The sequence below is a fragment of the Neophocaena asiaeorientalis genome, unplaced genomic scaffold, assembly GCF_003031525.2.
Source record: "Neophocaena asiaeorientalis asiaeorientalis breed wild unplaced genomic scaffold, Neophocaena_asiaeorientalis_V1.1 scaffold251, whole genome shotgun sequence".
Lineage (NCBI taxonomy): Eukaryota > Metazoa > Chordata > Mammalia > Artiodactyla > Phocoenidae > Neophocaena > Neophocaena asiaeorientalis.
The window spans coordinates 6,695,903-6,722,620 of record NW_020173377.1 but is presented as its reverse complement, the minus strand read 5'-3'; the positions used below and the strand labels follow the sequence as shown (position 1 = coordinate 6,722,620).

The 26,718-nt window shown below is 36.1% G+C and overlaps 1 protein-coding gene across 4 annotated transcripts in view; it reads left to right on the top strand.

Moving 5' to 3' along the window:
- Window positions 1-26,718, top strand: part of CFAP20DC (CFAP20 domain containing) — a 252,459-nt gene that overhangs the window by 159,343 nt on the left and 66,398 nt on the right. The window contains exons 10-13 of one of the 4 annotated variants that reach the window (XM_024746268.1): window positions 156-272; window positions 1,422-1,544; window positions 3,896-4,230; window positions 16,234-16,611. In XM_024746268.1, the coding sequence (XP_024602036.1) occupies window positions 156-272; window positions 1,422-1,544; window positions 3,896-4,230; window positions 16,234-16,611 (953 nt within the window). Of the gene's footprint in view, window positions 1-155; window positions 273-1,421; window positions 1,545-3,895; window positions 4,231-16,233; window positions 16,612-26,718 lie in introns of those variants that run through there. The other 3 variants (XM_024746269.1, XM_024746271.1, XM_024746270.1) reach the window with 3 other exon arrangements.

Here is a 26,718-nt window from a genome sequence, read left to right as displayed (position 1 = left end):
AAAGGAATAAGTTGTGTTTTTTATACAGCTTTACATTTTGTCAAAATGATACATGAACATTCTCATTATAGCTATAATTATATTTACTGAGTTATTTCAAACTATATAGTACTTTCTGTTCTGGCTTTTTGTTCTTTGATATGAAAATGTACCAGCCAATCTGCATATTATGCATCCACATCCCCCTCAAGAACCATCAGCTGATAAGAATAATAACAGGAGAAGATTACAGTTAAAAAGAACCAGCAGAGAAAGGACAGAGACACCCAGCGGTATGGTACTAATTCAATACTATCTTATATCTGTATATTATTCAGAGCAATGGAATTTCTCTCTGCAGGTTGTAAATTTCAAGGGATTATGAACCAATTCATTTAAAATATAAATATCTGTTCTACAAGGATTATGGAAATCAAATTTTTTACAAAAGAATTGCTCTATAGCCCTAACAGAGATTTGTTGGATTAAATAGACAGTACCACAGAAATAAAGGACTTCCTACTTCTACTCTCAAAGGCTGAATAAGCTTAAATTACTGATTTTTTAAAATGGCCCAAATTTGATAGAAGTTCCTGCCTGCAGACTTCACTAAAATTGAACTTAACTCATCATTTTTCATTTTTCATTTATCTCTCCTCTTTTTAAATTGGGCCCTTTCTAGATTGTTTTTTACATTTGCTGTCTCTCCTTTTGGACTCCTTGCCATCTACTGTAATGTAGGTTAAAGTTTCAACTCTTTGTAACCAGTAAAGCATTAGAGAAATATAGTTGGCTATTATAGTTATTGCTTAAAATATTAGATTTGAGGCATGTATGTGTAGATTTGTATACACATGCATTAGTCTATCCTGAATCAAGCCCAGAATATATCATGTACGCATCTGTTAGCATAATTTCTCAAAAATGTAGATTTCTTGGGTAGGCCAAAATTCTACTTGCTAGGTTTCATGTTATCATTATAAAATAGTAGATAGAAAAATTACTTCTGCAATAAGGCCTGTATCCATTTTTCTTAAGGTGCTGAAGAAAAGAGCTTCATTTAAAAGAGTTGAGTTCAGTAAAAATTGTAATTTAAAGAAAACACACTCCATTTTGTATGGAACCAAAGTAAAAAATATAGAACCTTTTAAAAATTATATGGGTTTTGGAATTCCTTTTATTGCGTATTGTAAAACTTAAATTTAAAATGTCCCCATGCAAATATCAAGGAATTTTAAGATGAACTTGTACAAAAATGCAGCTGAGTTCATCTTAAAATACTCTCCTGAAAAAGAAAAAAACTGCATATAATCTGTATTGTCACCTCTTACTTGCTTGTCAATAATCAAATAGAAAAGTATACCACAGTACCATTCTTCAAAAATTAATGTATATATATATCAAAAGAAGTAATATAGAGGAAAATATTTATTCCGATAAAGGCAATTCTTCAGGAAATAACAGAAATGAACATAAAGCAACAACTGTCCTCACCAGTGTGTTCCAGCAGAGAACAGAGACATTGAACCCCAGCTCTCCAGCACCCCAGTCTCCTGATCAAGCAGGTTAGCATCTTTATTATACCATAATTGCTAACGATTAATAAAATATAAATATGTTAAATATTTCAAACCCGGTCATTTTGAAAAGTCATGATGCAGTCACTTGCTAAAATATATCATTTTTTTCAATCTCTTTTTAACCCCAATTTTATGTCAGACTTTAATGGTTGAAGGAGTATTTTTATTTTCAAGTTTTAATGCACAAGCGGTCCTGTTCAGAATGAAAGTTTAAAACTTTGAAGTTTTTCATATAACATTGTCACCCTCCCCAAAGATTATCTATTGTTGCACTTCTCCAATCCTCTTTATAATGGAGACAGTTGGAGTGTAGAGCATTGAACCCATCAACATATCTTGCCTAGCAGGTGTGTGGTACTTTTACAAAGGCAAATTGTTTTTGAGCTAGGGAAAAAGGAAAATAAATGGAAATTGTTTGTAGGTTGTCAGTCTTATTTATGCAGTGTTGAAGCCTTCATTAAAATGTTAGGCGCAATTAGTGTCTCTCGCATAAATCTGACTGTGTAGAAAAACTAATTAGATGTTTAGGTGATCATTCTTGCATTTATCTTGTTTGCTGCAATATTGTGATTACACAGTAATTTACATATTTTCCTAAGAAAACACACCAAATTATTCATTACAATTGATATGGAAATACTTGAGGTAAAACTACAAATTCCAAAGAAGCATGTGGTAGTAAGATAATTAGAGTTCTTTTGGTGTAAGAACACTTCTTTTACTTTGACTTTTTGACAGTTAATAATATGTTTGGTGCTAGATCATACAAGTTGTTTAATTGCATAATGAAGATTCCCAGGACCTTTTCCTCCTATTTTCTTTACGTATCCTTGTACGTAATGCAACACATTGTTTTTTGTAATCGTATTCAAGGTTTACTAAAGCACCTACTGTGTTCACAAAGCACCTACTAGGTGCTTAGCACCAGGCAAAAGTTTGCTTTCCAAAAGAGGGCAACCCAGTGAATCTATTCATTTCACCTGACCACAGCTAACACTGACTCAGGACCCTCCACATTTTCTGTGAATGTGGTCAGATTGGGTATTGATATATTCAACCTGTTATTGACCATTTACCTACAGAAAATATGAAAGCCTTGTCCCTAATAGATTTTCTCTAAGAAATGTATATTTATTGCCCTTTTTATAGGCAAGTTATGTTATATAATCATAGTCTTAGGTTAAGAAATAGGTGAATACAGTTGAGAAGAATACAATTTTATTTGTGCCATCAATATAATTTTTATTAAAGGTCTTTCTGTTTGCTTTTGCTTTTGTAGTGTTAGCTTTAAAGTTTCAAGTGAGCAAATCTTAGCTCTTAGTTACTCTTCTTGTGATGATAAATATAATTCAAGAGTCAGGAGTAAAATTACCACGTCTACATTGTGGTTCTGCAGAACACGAATTCTTGTAAGATTTTCAGCATTGACACAATGCAGCAAAAAATAAATTAAAAAAAAAAAAAGAGTAAGTTGAGAAAATGCTCAACTTTTCCTGTTGTCATTCTAAAGAAGAAAGTAAGCCTGCTTTTAATAATGTTTATTATAGAGATTTGTTTTTTCCAGGTCATAGAATTATAAAGTCTATTTCAATGTTGAATAAAGATTAAAGTTTTTTTAAATTTGATAAAAATGTATCTCAGTTGTAGTACATAGTATTTTTAAAGAAAACAATGTGCAAAAAGATTTTCATGTCAAAACATTCTCTCCTAAAATTAAATTAAAATTGAACGTAAAGGTCCTTTTCACCAGCAGAATTCACCAGCCACATTAACAAATATTTCTGTGGATTTGCTATTGACAAGTCTAGCAGTTTAATCTATGAATTGTCCTGTACCGATGAGTAGAATGGAGAGGGAAAGACTGTCAGCCTTTTCGTGGTTTTCCTCTCCTCCATGTTTTATAATCTGAACAAGGCCCAGATACTTTGTTTAAAGAGCTTGTTAAGTACTCTGTCCCCCTGAAATTAAAAGAAATTAGTAACTCAAACCCTTTTAAATTTGGAAGATTTTCCCCCTCTGAAATAACAAATTAATGAGGCTGTGCTATAAAGAACTTGCTGCAAGACAGGTGATAATTATTTCAGACTTACAAATTTCCTGGCCAGTGTTTCAACTCAGATGGAGAGGAAGTACAAATGAGTTGCCCGTATCTATAAGCACTATCTGTGGGTTAAGTGTTTAGCAGGTTACAAGATGGTGGATAAATTGCCTTCCTTGGCTTTTGCATTATTTGATAAATCTCTGTTTCAACAAGAAGGAATGTTAACCTAACTACCTGCCTAAAATAACACTTATGGAACACTGTTCTAATTTTTGTCATCTTTTGCAAATGTCAGATGAGTGGATATTTCCTGACAATGATGACCACATCCCCCATTTGGCCTCCAGCACGCAGTCTCTACTTCTGGATAAAAACTCCTGCAACACCTCACACCTGTGGCTAGAAGCCAGCAAGAAAAATGAATGTGACCAACAGACAGAGGAAACCCAGATTGTTCCAAAGGGTATTTTCACTTTTTCATCAAGACCACGATCAGCACCTCATGGAAAGACTCAGAATATGTCCCCAGAGGGGTGCCCATTTATTTTGGATCTGGAAGAGGATACCAGTGTAGTAAGGAGAGACACCCAATTGGAGGATGATTTTTACGGTGGTGATAGCACCGAAGAGGTACATTGCTTGATGAGTGAAATAGTTCTAAAGCACAGTTCTATTGTCTCCAACTAAGCACTAAAGCTAGTTGAAATGAAAGAGGGGAAGTCAACTGCTATTTATAAAAATGCAGCAGATTGCAATGTTAGTCAACAGTTGCGTCAGATTGTTATGGTAACTCTAAATTGCCGCCTTTTTTATTAACAGTCAGCCATTTTTATTTTTAATTATGGAAACCAGTTTTTGGTTTGATTTTCTTTTTTCATTTTAACCTTTGCCTCACAGAGTGAGAAATAATATGCAGTTTAGTTATATGATAGCATGTCCAGTAAAATATTGAGAACACATTGTTCTAGATCTCTGGGGAAATTGTGTTGCAGTTGCTAAGCATTCTGAATTGACACTTTTCTGGCTTCCTAACTCCCCTGCCATCTTTTTGCCTTAGACCTATTAGGACTCATTATTTTCCATATGGTTCCAGAATTTCAAGAGTTGTGCCAATTAAAGTTTAAGTAATGAATCATGGATTAGTGCTGGGGCTTGCCTTACAGGAGGTTTTCTGTTTGCAATTATTTAGAATACACCTATTCTCATAAATCAGTAAATTCATAAAAAGTTTTTTAATAACTAATTAAATTTCAAACTAGTGTAGTTCTGAAACATTTGTTTAAAACTTAATATAACTCTTTTTCCCCATATAAAATGAATTTATTTATGAAATTTCTTTAGCATTGTTCTTTAATAATAGGCATTTATATTTTCTAGAAAAAATAATTATCTTAAAAGCAGATTATAGTCAAGTTTTGGTTTAGTGAAATTATACAAATCATTTATATGTAGAAATTATAGAAATAATCAGAAAAACTTTTTTTGTATACTTAGAAAACTTTTTTTTAACAACTCTATCTGATTAAGAATACCCCTTTCAACAGTGGGATATACATTAAGTCCACAGCTCCTACCTTCAGAGCCAGTTGAGAATATGGAGAGATTGTTCAGGCAGTAATTATGTTTTTTTGCAACTTTTAATGAGTTTCTGTAGCAAAGTGCATGAGGAAATCCTTTTTTATAACCTCCTTACTTCTGAGTGTGATGAAACTATAGTCATACCAAACATAAACCTACTACAAACCCCTTTATGCATAAATGCATAAACAGTACATTTTAAATGTGCTGTGAACAACTTTATCCCTTTCACCCTACATAAAATTAAGCTATAAAACTGTAAAATGAATATGTCTTCAGCATCTAGTATTGCCCCCATCCCAGCTGTCAATTCTTATACAGTATTAATTGGCTAATCTGATAAATCATACCATTTTGTTAATGGGGTAGGCCCATCCCCTTCCCATGTGCACAGCTTACCTAACTCAAAAGAATTACTGTGATGGGGGCAATGTCATGGCAGGTAGGAAATAATAGTTCTCTGGAAAACTTTGAGGGAAGTATTATGTAGAAACAGCCCTTTAAATAACACCCCATGAGGAACTTACCTCTCCACCTATATGAAGGAAAAGCCTTGAGAAGAAGCAATAGAGCTTTATGGGAAAATGAAGAATACTAGTTCTGAATATTTTAATTTGCTATCACTTTATGTGCTTTCTTTTGCTACTAGCTACTCTACTTCTGACATCCTTCAACATTTATTGTGCAGACATGTACTTGTTACCAACTACATGAAATTGAAAATTAATTTATCATGCATTTTCAAAGCTCTGATTGGCATATCTCTCTGGTCACCCCTGTCCCAAGACCATCAGAATATGGCTTGAGTCTGTAGTGGGACGATATCATTGCTAACACCTGCTCTGGCCCACCTTTAGTCAGAGCCTACTAAGAGTGGCAGCCAGAGAGAGGGGCAGAAGCCTTGCCATGTTATGCAAGCTTTGAGGTTTGCTGTTAGAGGCAATAACAAGATACAAACTAAAATACAGATGACTAACAAAAGTGCTAGGCTATATTTAAACAAGTTCTAGAATTTGTAATGATCCCTTTTTTATCAAATTGGTTTTTTGGGAGCTTTTTGTAAATTCTTTTCCTGTAGGATTATTTCTCCCATTTATTATATAAGTCAAAGGGAAATTAGATTACATACTTTATTTTATTTATTTTTTAAGAATAAGTTTTAATTTAATTTGTCAAAATTACAAAACACTTTCTTTGTTTTGCTCTCAAAATACAGTGAATCTGTCTTCATGTTCTGGATGCTTAGTTTTTTGTTTTTGGGGGGTTTTTTTGTTAATTTTTTTTTTTTTTGGAGTATAATTGCTTTACAATGTTGTATTAGTTTCTGCTATACAATGAAGTGTATCAGCTATATGTATACATATATCCCCTCACTCTTGAACCTCCCTCCCACCCCCCCCATCCCACCCATCTACAGATTACATATCTTAAATGTTTACTTACATATAGTCTTTGAAGAAAAATCAGTTGATTTAGGCATTCTTACTATTGTTGCATTATTTTATTTATTTTTAAACTTGCCTTTCTTCTTTTCTTTTCTTTTAATTAATTTACTTATTTTGGCTGCACCAGGTCTTAGTTGCGGCACTCAGGATCTTCGTTGCGGTGTGCGGGATCTTTTTTTTAGTTGCACCATGCGAACTCTTAGTTGCAGCATGCATGTGGGATCTAGTTCCCTGACCAGGGATCGAACCCGGGCCCCCTGCATTGGGAGCTTGGAGTCTTACCCACTGGACCACATGGGAAGTCCCTAGTTGCATTATTGTAGAATGTTACATCGTTAGAGTAACACTATTATATCTAAGGAAAACAATGTCATGCTGTAAATAATGGTGGACAGATGAGTAATATTTGCATTACTTATTATGCTTGAAGTGTATAACTTGTAGTTAAAAGACTTTATTTGGTGTTAGACCATTTGAATATTTTTAAAGGGAAGTTAGATGTATTCAGAAGCAAAAAACTAGGCACAATCATGGTATTATGATAGAGAAAAAATACACATATGACAGTAAAGACTAATTAAAATAAGCTTTCAATGATTGTAGTTTAAGTCCCTAATAATCAGTTCACATTTGAGATCTTCATCAGTGTGAGAGCCTTAAAAGTATGATTTTTTTTTGCATATTCTCATCTTAGTCTTGGCTTTACTATATATTTTATTCCCTAGGCAGACATATATACTAATTTTCCTGATACTCAATTAATTTTGAATTTGTACTTCTTATCTGAAAAGCACACTATGGAAATATATCTGGTGGTGAGTTATAAAATAAGACTACCACGTAAAATGAATTATCTAGGAAAGCTGTTAAAACAGAGTACCCTTCATACAATTGCAGCTTCTGAAAGAAAAAAAAAAAGCATGTTACTATTATCATCTCTGTTTTATATTTTATGCCATTATTCCCAACGTGGCTTTGGGTATATATAGCTAGTTGGTGATTTGAAATACTTAGCTTTATATTAGTATTTTATTACTTCTTTAATTCAATTTTTTATCTAGAAATTTAGTCATTTTCTTCCTTTTGTTTTGTTTTGTAGGTTTTGGCCCTACAGCCAAATAAAGATTTTTCTGTGGAAGCATAATGCCATCTAATTACCATGTCAGTGTGGTTGGTTGTAATTTGGATGTGGAAATGTTGATAGAAATTATTGTGAGCTCTATGAATCAATATACTGAATTTGGACCTAACAATAGTAGGACACTTAATAATAGCTAGTGCCATTAGGACTTCATAATAATTGGACACTTAATAATAGTTGGTGCCATTAGGCAAAGCATTATATATGCCTACAGGGGAATTAGTTACTACTTGTGACACCATTTTATAGATGAACAGAATAAGGGTCAGAACAGCGACATAGCTTGTTCAAGGTCATATGGCCGAGCAAGATGAACCTGGAATTGAGCTTGGGCACATTTCCTTAACTCCTTTTTTTTTTTTTTTGAATTTTCTTTTATTTTTTTTTTTATACAGCAGGTTCTTATTAGTTATCCATTTTACACATATTAGTGTATACATGTCAATACCAATCTCCCAATTCATCCCACCACCACCACCACCCCCACCACTTTCCCCCCTTGGTGTCCATACGTTTGTTCTCCGCATCTGTGTCTCAATTTCTGCGCCCTGCAAACCAGTTCATCTGTACCTTTTTTCTAGGTTCCACATATATGCATTAATATATGATATTTGTTTTTCTCTTTCTGACTTACTTCACTCTGTGTGACAGTCTCTAGATCCACCCACGTCTCTACAAATGACGCCATTTCGTTCCTTTTTTATGGCTGAGTAATATTCCATTGTATATATGTACCATATCTTCTTTATCTATTCATCTGTCAGTGGGCATTTAGGTTGCTTCCATGTCCTGGCTATTGTAAATAGTGCTGCAGTGAACATTGGGGTGCATGTGTCTTTTTGAATTATGGATTTTTCAGGGTATATGCCCAGTAGTGGGATTGCTAGGTCATATGGTAATTCTATTTTTAGTCTTTTAAGGAACCTTCATACTGTTCTCCATAGTGGCTGTATCAGTTTACATTCCCACCACCAGTTCAAGAGGGTTCCCTTTTCTCCACACTCTCTCCAGCATTTGTTGTTTGTAGATTTTCTGATGATGCCCATTCTAACTGGTGTGCGGTGATACCTCACTGTAGTTTTGATTTACATTTCTCTAATAATTAGTGATGTTGAGCAGCTTTTCATGTGCTTCTTGGCTATCGATCGGTATGTCTTCTTAGGAGAAATGTCTATTTAGGTCTTCTGACCATTCTTTGATTGGGTTGTTTGTTTTTTTTAATATTGAGCTGCATGAGCTGTTTATATATTTTGGAGATTAATGCTTTGTCTGATGATTCATTTGCAAATACTTTCTCCCATTCTGAGGGTTGTCTTTTCATCTTGTTTATGGTTTCCTTTTCTGTGCAAAAGCTTTTAAGTTTCATTAGGTGCCATTTGTTTATTTTTGTTTTTATTTCCATTACTCTAGGAGATGGGTCAAAAAAGATCTTGCTGTCATTTATGTCAAAGAGTGTTGTTCCTATGTTTTCCTCTAAGAGTTTGATAGTGTCCGGTCTTACATTTAGGTCTCTAATCCATTTTGAGTTTACTTTTGTGTATGGTGTTAGGGAGTGTTAGACAGTGTAGCTGTCCAGTTTTCCCAGCACCACTTATTGAAGACACTGTCTTTTCTCCATTGTATATCCTTGCCTCCATTGTCATGAATTAGTTGACCATAGGTGCGTGGGTTTATCTCTGGGCTTTCTATCCTGTTCCATTGATCTATATTTCTGTTTTTGTGCCAGTACCATATTGTCTTGATTATTGTGGCTTTGTAGTATAGTCTGAAGTCCAGGAGCCTGATTCCTCTAGCTCCGTTTTTTTCCCTCAAGACTGCTTTGGCTATTCGGGGTCTTTTGTGTCTCCATACAAATTTTAAGATTTTTTGTTCTAGTTCTGTAAAATATGCCATTGGTGATTTGATAGGGATTGCATTTCATTTCAGTTATTGTATTGTTCATCTCTGTTTGTTCTTTAATTCTTCTAGGTGTTTGTTCTTTAATTCTTCTAGGTCTTTGTTAAACATTTCTTGCATCTTCTCAATCTTTGCCTCCATTCTTTGTCTGAGGTCCTGGATCATCTTCACTATCATTATTCTGAATTCTTTTTCTGGAAGGTTGCCTATCTCCACTTCATTTAGGTGTTTTTCAGGGGTTTTATCTTGTTCCTTCATCTGGTACATAGCCCTCTGCCTTTTCATCTTGTCTGTCTTTCTGTGAATGTGGTTTTTGTTCCACAGGCTGCAGGATTGTAGTTCTTGCTTCTGCTGTCTGCCCTCTGGTGGATTCTAGAAATATAGTCATTTTCTCCAAACTCTATCTATGTATCAGATACTAAAGTAGATAGTTGCAAAGCTAGGTAATTTTTCTTACGTAACAGTCCAAACTAGAACATTTGAGCCAAAAAATTACCCATATTTGAACATGAATTATGTGGACTGACTACTTATAGTGTTCAAATTAGCTAGGAGCTTCTAGATCTTCTCTTCATCTAACTCTGTTAAGGCCTATAAAACAAATTTACCAACAGCAGATTAAAAGGACCGTTTTAGTCCTTCCTCTCAGCTTTCCTGGTATTGTTGCTTTCAGGGTTTTTTTTTAGCACTCAGTAGTTAAACTATTTCATTACATTGTTTTTTTCCACTCACCCCTACATGCTTGACTAGCAATTCTGAATAACATTCTCACACACATTTATATACACACAATAGAAATGATATTTACTCTACATGAGGCCAGTTATATTTCTGTGTAGCCTTTAAAAAACTTTAAATGTCAATTTGTTTGAAAAAAATGGACGAATTCTATTTTGAATGTATTGCTTGCATTTTTATTTCTGTATATCATGAGTTACAACATAACATACTCTCTAAACCTACCAGGCATATTTAATATTTATTTTTATGTGAGTATTTATTTTAGGCTGTTCACATCTACATATCTTTATTGTTATCTTTTGAAGCTTTCTTCTTCCCTGAAAGAGTTGGTTCCTGTAACTTGGCCCTTCATTGTTATAGGCAGAGAGAGAAGGTCATAAAACTCTTGTCTCCTTAGAATAATGTCATACAACTTTGGCTTAAAGATCAATATTTGCAGATAAATATATATTTGGTTATAGATAGGAGTTTTCACAAGAAACCTTTGTTTTATCAGTTAAAGAGCATGAAGTCTAACTTATAAGGAAAATATGTTTTTGTCTTGAACAATGAAAGGAGTTTCATCATTTTCCCCAAATATTCACATGTTGATGTTTACCCATCCAATACAGTCCCTGTAACTTCTGCAATGATTTGTCTGTGAGGCATCATTGGCTACAGGTCAAGATGTTTACAAAAGTAATTTGCCCAAGTCCTTTTAATATCAAGCATGCTGCGAATTAGTTACTTGTTAGAAACAGTCACAGCTTCCTTTCATTTTATTTGGTATTATTTTAATAGTTTCCTACTAAATTCAAGAGGTAGAAGTCAGAAATACTCCTTGGGGATGGTTGTTAGTGAAAACGTTTAAGATACATTTGAATGGTCAATCTTGCTATCATCAAAGAAGAAATGATTTTTTTCATTCTGTTATGACTAATATCTTTAGCTATATTTGTGCAAATAATTGTGCTCTTTAGTTGACAACCAAAGTATATACCTGTATCATCTCTATTGTCCGCTAGTGCTGCTGTTCAGCTAAAAGGTTCTGTCAGTTCACACATTTAATCACTAAAACGTTGGACAAACGTAAAACTCCTGCTGACTCTATCTCAATTACAAATTCAAAACTGCCATCAAAAGTGTGTGTGGAATATTGCAGATGTGTTTTGTTCAGAACTTTTAAGAATGTTATGTAGATTTTTTTCTGGGTGGACTGAATTAAAAATCAGTTGAAATATAAATAAACATGATCATCCACTTTTTACAAAGGCTAAAACAGAGTTCTATCCTGACTCACTCAACATTAAAGTTGTAATACAAAGAGCCTGGGTCCCACCTGCTCCAAGTAGGTGGCCCTCCTGAGTCATTAAAATTATCTTTTTAAAATTACAACTCAGCAAGAGCTATTCGTTTTGCACATCCAAAAATTATTGTCCAAGTGCCCATCTGCATGTCCTTTTAAGAAACATAGTTCAACAGAGGAAGTGCTGGGTCCTTGGGGAAATCATTCTCGTCTTCGGCGTACATATGCTGTGCTACAGTTAGTCAGACAAACTCTATTGATGTTTCTGGCACTGGGCATGATTGAATATTTAACAAACAAATGTTTCTGAGCCCAGAAGACAAACAGTTCAAGAGATTTGGACTTTAAAAATATATATATTAAGTTAAATCAAAAACATTTTGTATTTGTTCTTCTGAGAAACAGATGAACAGATGATTGGAATATGAAAACAGCATAACAAATTCTTTACTACTCTGACCAATTATATTCAATTGCTCTGCAGGTTTTCAGTAGCTAAATGATAAACCAAAGGGGGGAAGGTGGTTATTTTTCAATCAGATTATAGTAAACTTCTTATGCATGTAACAAATGTATATGTTATTTAGTATAAAATTAATACAAAGACATGTCGAGCCCACATGTGTTATGTATGTGAAAGCAATAAACGTCATCTATACCTATATAATCTATTTTAGTAAGTCAGAAGCATTACTAAAAAAAGGAGGAAGGTTTTGCCAGTGCACCACTACTAGTAAATACTATACTATTTTTTATTCTCCATTTATTTCCTCTCTAAAATAGAAGCTGACACAACTCAAATCAACCTGCTAGTCTCGTGTATTGTCTTGCCTTTCCCATTTATCCTAATTCCCCTTTCAAAATCTGGGATAGACCAGAATTAGTGGTTCTGGGGCAGCCAAAATAGGCAAGCCTTTTGTGCTCTGTACAGATTCTCCAGTTATTTGTCTTTTTCATATATTTAAAATAGCATAGAAACATATTACTGTGGAAATGCAATACTACAAAGAGAATGAATACCTATTAGGGAACACAGCTCAATCTGACCATTTCTTGACCCATCTCCAAACCAGGGTATATCTTAGGAAAATGTGAGGTGAGTGTCCCTGTACATACTCATGAATAGTTCTGTGTATATAATCACTGCTCATGCCAAGCAAAAAGAAATACACCTGAGTAAACTTACAGAAGGAATAAAAGTTCTCTGATCCACTTACAGGTGGAAAAAATACACTTCTTATCAAATGTATTGATTTTTAAAGTTTCTTTTAAATGATCTAGCAAACATCAGGCTGTCCATGCATTCTTCTAAATCCTCATAATAGTACATCTGAAACTTTTTTTTTTTGTAGTACGGGGCCTCTCACTGTTGTGTCCTCTCCCGTTGTGGAGCACAGGCTCCGGACGCGCAGGCTCAGTGGCCATGGCTCACGGGCACAGCCGCTCCGCGGCATGTGGGATCTTCCCGGACCGGGGCACGAACCCGTGTCCCCTGCATCAGCAGGCGGACTCTCAACCACTGCGCCACCAGGGAAGCCCCATCTGAAACTTTTAAATGAAATTTACTGACTTCTACCTTATGAAATTATTACTTTTGTAGGTATCTATCTTTCTGCTATTAGACTTTATGCCTCTCGAGGGCAGTGTCCTTTTTCTTCTTGCCTGTATATCTTATATAGTCCCTAGAAAATGCCTTACACATAGTAGGAGCTTAATAACTATTTATTGAACTAATGTTTATTGCAAAAGCTCCTAATTTCTACTTATGTCATATACAAAATGGAATCCCAGAGTGATACAGAGATTCTGGTCCAAAGAGTTATAATTATACCTTTTCCCTTTAGCCAGCTTGTTTTTAGGGGCAATCTGTTTTAAATCCACCATACATGTGCTTATTTTTTACTGTGAAAATGTGATGGAAACGAATAAGTAGAGGGTATTCTGGTCACAGAAATCCCATTGTCAATTGTATATAACAATTATAGGAAATTAAACTGGAATTTTTTTTTTTAAGTTGGAGAAGATATAGCACTGTCTAGCAACCAGACTGAATTTTTAAAAATCTATCCTAGTTCTACCAGTACCTTCTTAAAACCAAGACCTGGAAGATGTTTGTTCTGTTTTCTGTTTACCTTTCTTTAGAAAATTGGCTAAACTTTTATTCTCTTTTTGTCTCTGTGAAAGAACAATTGCAAGAGTCACCACTCCATTACCTAGTAATTCAGAGCACTAGGCATTTTTCAGGTCTCTTGCACTCTTTCCAGTTTTCTGCCTGAAGGCAGAGTTCTTCAGTCATGTGAACATCCTCAGGGTTCCCAGGATGTGGTGAAGGACAAGCTCACTCAGTAAATGTACAGCAAAGAGAGTTGCACAGTGCCTGCAGCTCAGGCCTCGCGGTACTGTCACGAGGGCGGAAATATTCTTACCCCTCTTATTTTTCCACTTGGGGCATAAACTAAGGTCCCATGGATTGACACCCAGTCACCATCTTTTCTTTCCCCTATCTGGGACTCTGAATAAATTTCTCCATCATTTATGAAGAAATATGTGTGTCAGAAGATCAAGCCAGCATAGACAAAGAAAATAAGGCCCAGAATGAATATCAAGAAGAAATGTTTGTAAGATCCTTAGACACTCTGCAATTCTTTCTTTACTACAGATAGGCAAGCTATTTCTTAGCAGAGGTTCTTACACCCAAGTGTACCTTTCTTGAGACCACAGTTGTCTGATAATCCCAACTGCTTTCCATAAGAAAGGAAAATCATAACGTGACTAGGGTTAAGGATTGCAGACTCCATGTAAAAGCTTTCCAGAGTCACTAAGTACAACATACTCTGCCTTCTACAGAACTCTCGAATCAGTCCAGCCTCCATCATCACCACCACTGAATTAACGCAAGTCACCTCAGCATTTCTAATCATTCCAATTTAATAGTCTCCTAATTGGCCTCCCTTACTACTATCTCCACAGACACTTCAGACACACCACGGACAATACCCACACAAACTCATTCCCATACCTTCTGTTTTGTGCCGTCATGACATTCTTCTCCTCCATCAAATCACTCAGTGACCCCTTGCCTTTGGGATAAAGTCCCTGGATGGCAGGGATTAACTTTTGGCCTACCATTATATTCCTAGCATCTGCAGCACATAGAGCAATACGTAGCCCGTGATGAGGAAGAAAGGAAGAGAGGCAGAACAATGGCAGACACACAGACAGATAGATCCCTTCTAATCAAAAGGTTTGATAAATTCCTCTCTTGTCTTGTGCCCAACCTAAAGCAGACTTTCTCACCGTTACACATACTTCACTTCTACTGAACTGGAAATTTCACCTTAGATAGTGATCTGTATCTTGAGGTGTATGATGACCAAACATTCAGGAAGAAGCTGAACAGTTCAATCAGTCATTCAAATATTTTGTTTAAAAATGCCAAATTTGGGGAATAACCAGATGTTTGGTTCTGTATGGCTATAAATGAAAGGATAGTGGAATAGCTTACTGAAACAGAAAGTAAGATAGTACAGTCTCAGACATCAAATAATGTCTTTAAATGTACTCTGCTTTTGTTGATTTTTTTCTGTTCTGTTTGTTTATTATTATTTATATTTAAATTTATATATAAATATATAATTAAATATATTAAATATATCTGTTTAAATATAACAGATAAGACAAGTTAGAAAAATCTCATGACAAGTATAAGCAATTATCACATTAGTTTTTTCTTTAAATTTATTGTTTTATAGCAGAAAAATATCTACCAACTGAAATAACACTGTTTCTCTTTTTCCTTATTTACCATCATGGCCATTGATTTTTTTGTTTGTAATTCCTCCTTTCTCAGATTTTAAAAATTAAAATTTTTAGGGATAATTCCAGAACTGTACATTAGTAAAATGTTTCTAGCTTTTATTATCAGCTTTCCAAATAATTATATTTGGTGAGGTTCATGTCTTGTGGAAAAATACTTTCTATAATTGAAATTTTCACGTAAGAAAAATATTTCACAAAACTTGCTCTATTATCTATTGCTCTTGAACTGTAAAACTTTCGTACAAAAATATAAGGCAAAAATACTTTGATAGGCCAGCTTGTTTTAAAAGTAGCATTTCCCTACATAAATAAGGTAAATTTTGTAACTTCCAGTTCTTTCTCCTCTCGTGGAGTTAGCTTATCAGGAAGCCAAAGTATACAATTCCTAAGTTTTAGGTAACTTCTTATGGCTCCTCTTCTTTTTCATACTCTCTTTGGAATGAATATATTTGAGCGACTGTTTCCTAAATGTACTCTTGTTACTCAGTGGTAAAAAACATGCTTTACCAAGACCAGAGGCAAACATAGCAGGGCATCTTAGCAAATGATTTATGCCTGTTTGCATTGCTGTTTTTAGTTTTTTTTTTTTATTGCAGAATAAAATAGTATATATATGTATGTGTATTTTGCTTTATTCAGAGAATACATGAACTTGTTAAGAACTTGTACTCAGTAACTTATTCACCACAAGTTTCAGCTCAAAATGATTTCACTTTGTTCCTCTATAGGGTAACCACAGTGTCCAGGGTTCAACCGGCCCAACAACTAGTCCTCCAAGGTTAACTCAGTTAACATTAGAGAGCGTGCTGGGGAAGACTGCGAGGTGGACAAGTAAAGGATATCTAAAAAATGCCTACACAGAAGCAGGAGCATCAGAAAACCAGAATTCCTTGGCGAAGCAGATAGATAAAAAAGACTTTGAAACGAGTTTGGTGCCTACACCATGCCTTTCTCCCCCTGGAAGAAGGAGTGGATCTTCTCCAAAAATTCCACGTCCTGTTATCAAAGCAAAGGACCTACCAGCCCATCAAGTGTCATCTTCAATATACAACATCTCCCTACAGGGAATTTCAGGGGAGAAGTTGAAACCGATTCCTGAAGTATCTGTAAGTGGTTTCATTCTGGTTTACATATGTGGGCAATACATCCTGCTGCGTTCTGTACTGTACCACTTTGCACACATTTGCACCAGTATCTATTTTTCATCATTTGGGTGATCAGTAATGTATTTTCTTTTTTTTAACATCTTTATTAGAGTATAATTGCTTTACAATGGTGTGTTAGTTTCTGCTTTGTAACAAAGTGAATCAGCTATACATATACATATATCCCCATATCTCCTCCCTCTTGTGTCTCCCTCCCACCCTCCCTATCCCACCGCTCTAGGTGGTCACAAAGCACTGAGCTGATCTCCCTGTGCTATGCGGCTGCTTCCCACTAGCCATCTATTTTGGTAGTATGTATAAGTCCATGCCACTCTCTCACTTCGTCCCAGCTTACCCTTCCCCCTCCCTGTGTCCTCAAGTCCATTCTCTACATGTGCATCTTTATTCCTGTCCTGCCCATAGTTTCTTCATAACCTTTTTTTTTCTTTAGATTCCATACATATGTGTTACCATACGGTATTTGTTTTTCTCTTTCTGACTTAACTTCACTCTGTATGACAGACTCCAGGTCCATCCACCTCCCTACAAATAACTCAATTTTGTATCTTTTTATGGCAGAGTAATAGTCCATTGTATATATGTGCCATATCTTCTTTATCCATTCATCTGTTGATGGACACTTAGGTTGCTTCCATGTCCTGGCTATTGTAAATAGAGCTGCAGTGAACATTGTGTTACATGACTCTTTGAATTATGGCTTTCTCAGGGTATATGCCCAGTAGTGGGATTGCTGGGTCATATGGTAGTTCTATTTTTAGCTTTTTAAGGAACCTCCATACTGTTCTGCATAGTGGCTGTATCAATTTACATTCCCACCAACAGTACAAGAGTAACACTCAGTAATGTATTTTCTTTCCTGTTTAGATGTGTTTTAGCTCAGTAGCAGCAGATGTTAAAAGAGTATCTTGCACATCCAAACAATTACAGAATGCCTCATGTTTTTAATGAGAAAGATAATTATCATGATAGTTATTTTTTATTTCCCAGTTACTTCTCATAATTTGAGTTATCACTGCCTGCAAGTTATAAATGAAGATCTTTTGAGCCAAAGGTTTGCCAGTAAAATTCATAGATTTTTCAATAACAATCTACATTAGGAGCCATAAAAACATCGTTATTCTATTCACTTTCTGGTCTCTTTGCAGCCGTTTCCCAAATAATAAATTATATGAGTGAAGGTTAACAGTAAAGCAGTGTCGTTAAATAAATCCCTAGGCTAGTTTGGTGGCTATATTCATGTCCATCAGATTGATATTTTTCCTTCCTGTGTGAGTACTTCTCTTCCTTCAGTTCCCCCATCGCTGTCCTTAGAAACTAGAGAACAAATGAGGCTATGCAGAACAATGACACTTATATTTCTTTTTTTTAAGCATTAAAGCTTTTTTTAAATTTGTCATGTCCTAAGTATTCTGTGTGTGTTACAGTGTAAAATTTTGGTTCAATTATATTATAAGCGTGTTAGAGTGGATTACCTAGTGCAGATAATAGACATATACATCATTACCATCAACTAATATTTCTTTATTTTTTATTCCTTGGGATTTTGATAGGGATTGCATTGAATCTGTAGATTGCTTTAGGTAATATGGACATTTTAATGTCCATATGTTAATTCTTCCAATTCATGAGCACGGAATATCTTTCCATTTATTTGTGTCTTCAACTTCTTTCAACAATGTCTTATACTTTGCAGGTCTTTCACCTCCTTGTTTAAATTTATTCCTAGGTATTTTATTCTTTTTGTTGTGATTGTCAGTGGGATTGTTTTCTTAATTTTTCTTTCTTATAGCTCATTGTTAGCATACAGAAATGCAACAGACTTTTTTGTATGTTGATTTTGTACCCTGCAACTATGCCATATTTGTTTATTATTTCTAATGTTTTTTTGGTGGAGTCTTAAGGATTCTCTCTATATAAAATCATGTCATCTGCAAATAGTGACGGTTTTACTTCTTCCTTTCTAACTGGAATGCCTTTTCTCTCTTTTTATTGCCTAATTGCTCTGGCTAGGACTTCCAATACTGTGTTGAATAAGAGTGGTGGGAGTGGGCATCCTTGGGCATCCTTGTCTTTTTCCTGATTTTAGAGGGATAGCTTTCAATTTTTCACCATTTAGTGTGATGTTAGCTGTGAGTTTGTCATATATGACTTGTATTATGTTGAAGTACGTTCTTTCTATACCTATTTTATTGAGAGATTTTTATCAGAAATTGGTGTTGAATCTGGTCATATGCTTTTTCTGCATCTACTGAGATGATCATATGCTTTTTATCCTTTGTTTTATTAATGTGGTATATCCCATTTATTAATTCGTGAATGTTGAGCCATGTTTGCATCCCTGGAATCAGCCCCACTTTATTATGGAATATGGTCCTTTTAATGTATTGCTGTATTTGGTTGGCTAATACTTTGTTGACGATTTTTGCATCTATGTTCATCAAAGATATTGGTCTGTAATTTTCTTTTTTTGTGTTGAGTTAGTCTGGTTTTGGCATAACGGTAATGTTGGCCTCGTAAAATGAGTTTGGAATCATTCCTTCCTCTTTAATTTTTTGAAGAGTTTGAAAATGATAGATATTAAATCTTCTTTGAATATTTGACAGAGTTCACCTGTGAAGACATCTTGTCCTGAACTTTTCTTTTGGGGAGGTTTTTGATTAATGTTTCAGTCTTTTTATTAGTGATCAGTCTATTCAGATTTTCTGTTCCTCCATGATTCAGTCTTGGAAGGTTGTATGAAACTCTTATGTCTAAGAGTTTGTCCATTTCTTAGGTTGTCAAATTTGTCAGCATAATATGTCTAATTTGTTGTTCATACTATTTTCTTATAATCCTTTGTCTTTCTGTGGTATCTGTTATTTATCCTCTTTCATTTCTGATTTTATTTATCACAGCCTTCTGTCTTCTTTTCTTAGTGAGTTTAGCTAAAGGTTTATCAATTTTGTTTATCTTTTCAAAGAACCAGCTCTTAGTTTGACTGACATTTTCTGTTGTCTTTTTTTTTGAATTTTTTGATTGTATTTTATTTTTTTTATATAGCAGGTTCCTATTATTCATCAATTTTATACACATCAGTGTAGACATGTCAATCCCAATCCCCCAATTCATCACACCACCATCCCCACCCCCCGCCACGGCTTTCCCCCCTTGGTGTCCATACGTTTGTTCTCTACATCTGTGTCCCAAATTCTGCCCTGCAAATCGGTTCATCTGTACCATTTTTCTAGGTTCCACATACATGTGTTAATATACGATATTTGTTTTTCTCTTTCTGACTTACTTCACTCTGTATGACAGTCTCTAGATCCATCCACGTCTCAACAAATGACCCAGTTTCGTTCCTTTTTATGGCTGAGTAATATTCCATTGTATATATGTACCACAACTTCTTTATCCATTCGTCTGTCGATGGGCATTTAGGTTGCTTCCATGACCTGGCTATTTTAAATAGTGCTGCAATGAATATTGCATTGCATGTGCCTCTTTGAATTATGGTTTTCTTTGGATATATGCCCAATAGTGGGATTGCTGGGTCATATGGTAATTCTATTTTTAGTTTTCTAAGGAACCTCCATACAGTTCTCCATAGTGGCTGTATCAATTTACATTCCCACCAACAGTGCAAGAGGGTTCCCTTTTCTCCACACCCTCTCCAGCATTTGTTGTTTGTAGATTTTCTGATGATATCCATTCTAACTGGTGTGAGGTGATACCTCATTGTAGTTTTGATTTGCATTTCTCTAATTATTAGTGATGTTGAGCAGCTTTACGTGTGCTTCTTGGCCATCTATATGTCTTCTTTGGAGAAATGTCTGTTTAGGTCTTTGGAGAAGACATTTCTTTGGAGAAATGTCTGCCCACTTTTGCATTGGGTCGTTTGTTTCTTTAATACTGAGCTGCATGAGCTATTTATATATTTTGGAGATTAATCCTTTGTGCGTTGAATCATTTGCAAATATTTTCTCCCATTCTGAGGGTTGTCTTTTTGTCTTTTTTATGGTTTCCTTTGCTGTGCAAAAGCTTTGAAGGTTCATTAGGTCCCACTTGTTTATTTTTGTTTTTATTTCCAATACTCTAGGAAGTGGATCAAAAAAATATCTTGCTGTGATTTATCTCAAAGAGTGTTCTTCCTATGTTTTCCTCTAAGAGTTTGATAGTGTCCGGTCTTACATTTAGGCCTCGAATCCATTTTGAGTTTATTTTGGTGTATGGTGTTAGGGAGTGTTCTAATTTCATTCTTTTACATGTAGCTGTCCAGTTTTCCCAGCACCACTTATTGAAGAGACTGTCTTTTCTCCATTCCCGGAAGGGGGGTGTGGAGAGTGACCTGTGCTTGCACACAGGCTTCTTGGTGGCGGCAGCAGCAGCCTTAGCATCTCATGTCTGTCTCTGGGGTCCGCGCTTTTAGCCTCAGCTCACACCCATCTCTGGAGCTCCTTTAAGCAGCGTTCTTAATCCCCTCTCCTCGCGCACCAGGAAACAAAGAGGGAAGAAAAAGTCTCTTGCCTCTTCGGCAGGTCCAGACTTTTCCCCGGACTCTCTCCCGGCCAGCCGTGGCACACTAACCCCCTGCAGGCTGTGCTCACGCCGCCAATCCCAGTCCTCTCCCTGCGCGCCACCCGAAGCCTGAGCCTCAGCTCCCAGCCCCGCCCGCTCCGGTGGGGGAGCCGACAAGCCTCTCGGGCTGGTGAGTGCTGGTCTGTGCCGATCCTCTGTGCAGGAGTCTCTCCGCTTTGTCCTCTGCACCCCTGTTGCTGCGCTCTCCTCCATGTCTCCGAAGCTTCCCCCCTGCGCCACCCCCTGTCTCCACCAGTGAAGGGGCTTCCTAGTGTGTGGAAACCTTTCCTCCTTCACAGCTCCTTCCCAAAGGTGCAGGTCCCGTCCCTATTCTTTTGTCTCTGTTTTTTCTTTTTTCTTTTGCCCTACCCAAGTACGTGGGTAGTTTCTTGCCTTTTGGGAAGTCTGAGGTCTTCTGCCAGCGTTCAGTAGGTGTTCTGTAGGAACTGTTCCACCTGTAGATGTGTTTTTTATGTATTTGTGGGGAGGAAGGTGATTTAACGTCTTACTCCTCTGCCATCTTTAAGGTCCCTCTATACAATTGATTTTTAAACTGATTTTGTATCTTGCAATCTTGCTGAACATTTATTAGTTCTAATAGTGTTTTGTGAATTCCTTTGGATTTTCTATATACAAGATCATGTCATTGCAGATAGAGATAGTTCTACTTCCTTTCCAATCTGGATGTTTTTTATTTCTTCTTCTAACTTAATTGCATTCACAAACTGCAGGCTTTTTTTAAAATATATTTATTTATTTTATTTATTTATTTTTGGCTTAGTTGGGTCTTCATTGCTGCATGCAGGCTCTCTCTAGTTGCGGCAAGCGGGGGCTGCTCTTCATTGTGGTGCGCAGGCTTCTCATTGTGGTGGCTTCTCTTGCTGCAGAGCGCAGGTTCTAGGCACTCAGGCTTCAGTAGTTGTGGCACGAGGGTTCTAGACACAGGCTCAGTAGTTGTGGTACACGGGCTTAGTGGCTCTGAGGCACGTGGGATCTTCCCAGACCAGGGCTCAAACCCGTGTCCCCTGTATTGGCAGGCGGATTCTTAACCACTGCGCCACCAGGGAAGTCCCCACAAATTGGATTTAATTTCAATAAAAACCTTTTTTTCTTTCAATATATATAAGATTTAATACTTAATAGTGTGGCCCCAGTATTGAATTGTAACACAGGCCTGATGAGCTCAGACAGGCCTAGAAAGATTCTACTGGTATGAATCAAAAGAATTGTGCTTGATGCAAGAAGAAAATTTTGAGAATTCTCCTGGAACTAGAAGTCCATTTAATATGAATATGAATACAGGTGTGAAATTAACCTTTGCTGGCTAGCATCATAGTCCCTATATGTAGAGTTCTGATATGTACGGAGGTTCTACCACCTAAGCTAGGTTTCTAAAATAAAGGACCTCCAGGTGATGGAGTATACTTATTCTGGTTCTACTTCTGAATAAGTAAGAGCACCTCCTCTTCTGTTGACAGCTTATCAGGTCAGGTATTCTCCCAGCTGCTAGCGATACACTGACCAAGAAAGATGAAGCCTGTCTCCTCAGGGAGCTTATGTCTGTTGGAAGACACAGACAGCAAATAAATAAGTTCATACAGTGATTATAAACTTTATATGATAAAGACTTGGGAAGCAAAAAAACTGGGTGATATAATAGAGTGGTAGGATGCATAGAATTGTGGGCGCTTAACCTAGTATCTGACTGAGTAGGTGACATTTGAGGTGAGAGCTAAAGTTTAAGATGAAGGCAGCCGTGCAAAGAACTAGAGGATAATGTTTTAGGCGTCAGGAACAGCAGGTACAAATCTTCTAAAATGGGCATCTTTGAGGAATAAAGGAGGCCCGTGTAGGTCGGACATATGGGCAAGGGGAAAGTAGAAGAGGGTGACATCAGAGAGGTAAACAGGCCCAGATCGTGTAAGGTCAGGAAGGACATGGTGAAGAGGGTGGCCTTTATTCCAAATGCAATGGTAAGTCTTTGAAGGTTATTAAGCAAGGCAATGACATTTATATTCAAAAAGTCTCCTCTGGCTGCCTCCAGAATGGATTCAATATGGCAGGCATAGAAGCAGGGAAGGCAATTGAGGCATTACTCTGGTAGTTCACAGTGGAGATGAAGAGAAGTAGCAGATTACTGGAATAATGGGGAAGTAGGACTGACAGGATATAAGAAAGAAGAAACAGGCAGAATCAAGGATGATGCTTAGGTTTAGGACTTGAGTAACCAGACAGATGGTCATGTCATTTACTGGGCTGTGGCAGACTGGATGTATCTGAGCCATCAAGGTACCACAATCAGGAATCGCAAGTGAACATCCCATTGAAAATCTGTGCGCTCACAAAGTGCCAACGTGAAGCAACTTTATGACAGAAAAAAAATAAAGGCTCTTATAAAATGAGGTGCAAGAAAATTGTCTTCTTAATCCCCTGATATGGAAGAGTACTAGTAATTTTTAAGGAACACTTACTGAAATTGATTTGCTAACTGCTTGGTAAACTTCTTTCTTGCAATGTTTTATTCACATCTTAATAGAGTTCTCTATTATTAAGTTCAAATATTTTTAATTAAGAAAGAAGTACAGCCCTCTGGGTAGTATTGCAATCATATAGCTAGCTGGTAATTAAACTTTTCCACATGTATAACTGCATTCAAATAATTTTGAATGAATCATTTTAAACCTGCAGATGTTGTTATGTGCACCTTTAAACAAATAAACAAGACATATATAACAGTCTTTGTGGTTCCAGAAAAAAGTTGGAGTTTTTGAAGAATTGTTGTTTTCATAAGAATGACAAAATATGCTACCAATTACAAATTCAGATATTCTCTTTAGAAAAAAAGACATGACTTTTTATAGGAAAAACATTGTAAAATATATGTAACTTTTGAGTTTAATTTTCACATTTCCATTTTTGAAAATCAGAACTGAATTATGGAAAGACACTTTTAAAGATATTTTAGGCCATGGTATGATGTGAGCAAATTTTTCTCTTAATCATCAAGCCTTTTTTTTTTTTGGATAATAAAAAAGGATTAGTTTCATCGCCTCCCTGATGAACTTGAGCCCAGTATTGGAGCAGTGAATATCATCATATATTTTTTAAGTTATAAAAGTTTACTATTCAATGCAATTTATGCTCAAGAAACTTAGAGAAAAATGAATTTGTAAATTATTTTAGGGTTCTAAAGGCATTATTCCATTACATAAATTTCTGCATTTTCTAGGGTGTATAATACTCTTTGTTCAAAGTGATGCCATCTTTCTCTTTTTGAATTTGCCACTCAAGTATGCCATTTACAGCTGTCTTTCTAACAATACTGCATTGTTTGAAGAATTCATAAATGTCTTTCTCACCCCTGACTTGCTTCAGCTACAACAGTATTCCGTTGTTGTAAAACACCTGTCTCAGGGTCAGGTTGCCTTGTATATTATATATCACCCTGGCCCAATTGGGGAGGTTCACTTAGGGGTGACTCTCCCTCCTTCAGCAGCTTCCACCACAGATGCCCACCGACCTCATGCTGCCCTGATCCTTCCCTTTGCTGCCCTCAAGGCCTTCCCCAAACAGGGCCCTATGTCATGTCTATCCACATTTTCATTCTTTGGAACTGAGAAGTCAGGAGCAGTGGGCACCATGGTTCAGAGCACCAGCTCAAATCAGACAGACCTGATTTGAGTCCTAGCTTTGCTTCTTTTTACTTATGTGACCGTGGACACATTTCTTAACCTCTTTTAGCCTTGGTTATGTCATATGTAAACTTGGAGAAAATAACAATACTTATTCCATAGGGTTGTTGTGAGTATTAAATGAGATAGTACATGTAGAACTAGTATCCCATAGTCCAACAGGATATTTTCTTGTACCTATTTATGAGTAGTTAGAATTGTAAACCAGTATGCCTGGCATTCTAAAGCAAACCTTTCAATTTCAATCAAATTCTAGAAACTAATTATTGAGATTGTTCAATAAGTGATAACTATATATGCTTCTTGTCCTCTGCTTATCGTTGAATCCAGTGTTAACATAAGAGTAAATTAATGGGTCACTTCTTCCAGGTAACATGTTGATATTTTTTCAAGGATACACTGAAGAGAGAAAAACATTTAGAAGCAGGATGTGATGGCTCTCCAGTCATTCCCCAGAGACCACCCTCAATGTACTTACCATGTTCCCAGAACTAAATTGTAGGTGTGTAGCTTCATGATTGATGGAGTGAATTGAACTTGGGCAGGACTGACAGCATTTCATAAACCACACTGTTAACCATGGGAAGAATATTTCATTTATTAAATTGGACATTCCTGCCAATTAATAGTCTTTGGAAAAAGAGTCTGATATTTGATATTTTGTTGAAACTGCACTCTTTCCTTGTCTCTGAAAAAACAAGGTCATTATCTCAGTCTTATCTGTCAATGTACTGCTGGGTATATTGCTGAAGCTATAGAACTTGGTGATTAAATAACATTTGTGTCACCAGTAAAAGTATTTGAATTAGGCATAGAAATTTCCCAGGTGGAACTCACTCCTAGCCCTCTTCTTTTTGAATATTTTTCTGTCTGAACTGCTGCTAATACTACAGGGTGGTTTGTTTCTTTCACTTTCTTTGTATCTAGTGTCTAATTTAGTTATCCACCAAGGCAAAATGGTCTAGAATAGATGTATGTTAAAATAATTTAAATGGAATGGTGGTTTAAAATCCAGGTGATGATATGGAATTGCAAGAGTTATTAGGACATTTTGATATCTCCATTTCTGAGTAGTTAGTTATGCAAACAATATGCCAGTTACTCTGATGAAGAGGAGCAGTTTCAAATTCTCAAAAGTTTCAGAAATTGTAGCTAGAAAGTCTTGACAAAAATTAAGAGACTATCAGAAGTATGAATCAATGAAAATACATTAGTGGTTTAACCAACACACTGTGGCGTTTCATTGTCAGTTCTCCAGTATTCCAATGCTAAGGTTAGCATCCTACTAATCGAATGTTTGTGGAAGAAATCCATCTTCTTTGATGTCTTGTTCTTCCTAATTTTAAAGAGGAGCAAGTCAAATTTGTAATTTTCCTTCTTTAGGTAAGAGGTACTAGGCTATTTTCTAAACACAATGAGATTGAGGTCTTTGATTAAGAACCTCGTTTGTGGCTTTAAGGATTTGGAGTACTTGCCATGTGCCAGGCCCTCTACAAGGTGTCCCATACTATCTCCAGTCTCCATTTTCACCCCTCATGAGAGGCCTTACTTATTTGAAAGATAAGGAAGGAGAGAGGTTTAGCTTGTTCACATATAATAAGTAACAAGGCAGAGTATCAAACCCAGGAGATCTGGCCAGAAAAGCCTGTGTACCTTCCACACTGGCCTATCACCCTTAGTTAAAGACCACTGAAAAAATTCTGTGATCATGTGGCAATTTAACTTCTATTGCCACTTGAAGCTTTGCAGTATTTTAATGTGCAGAAGCATACACAGATGTTGGTATATCTGTTGTTAA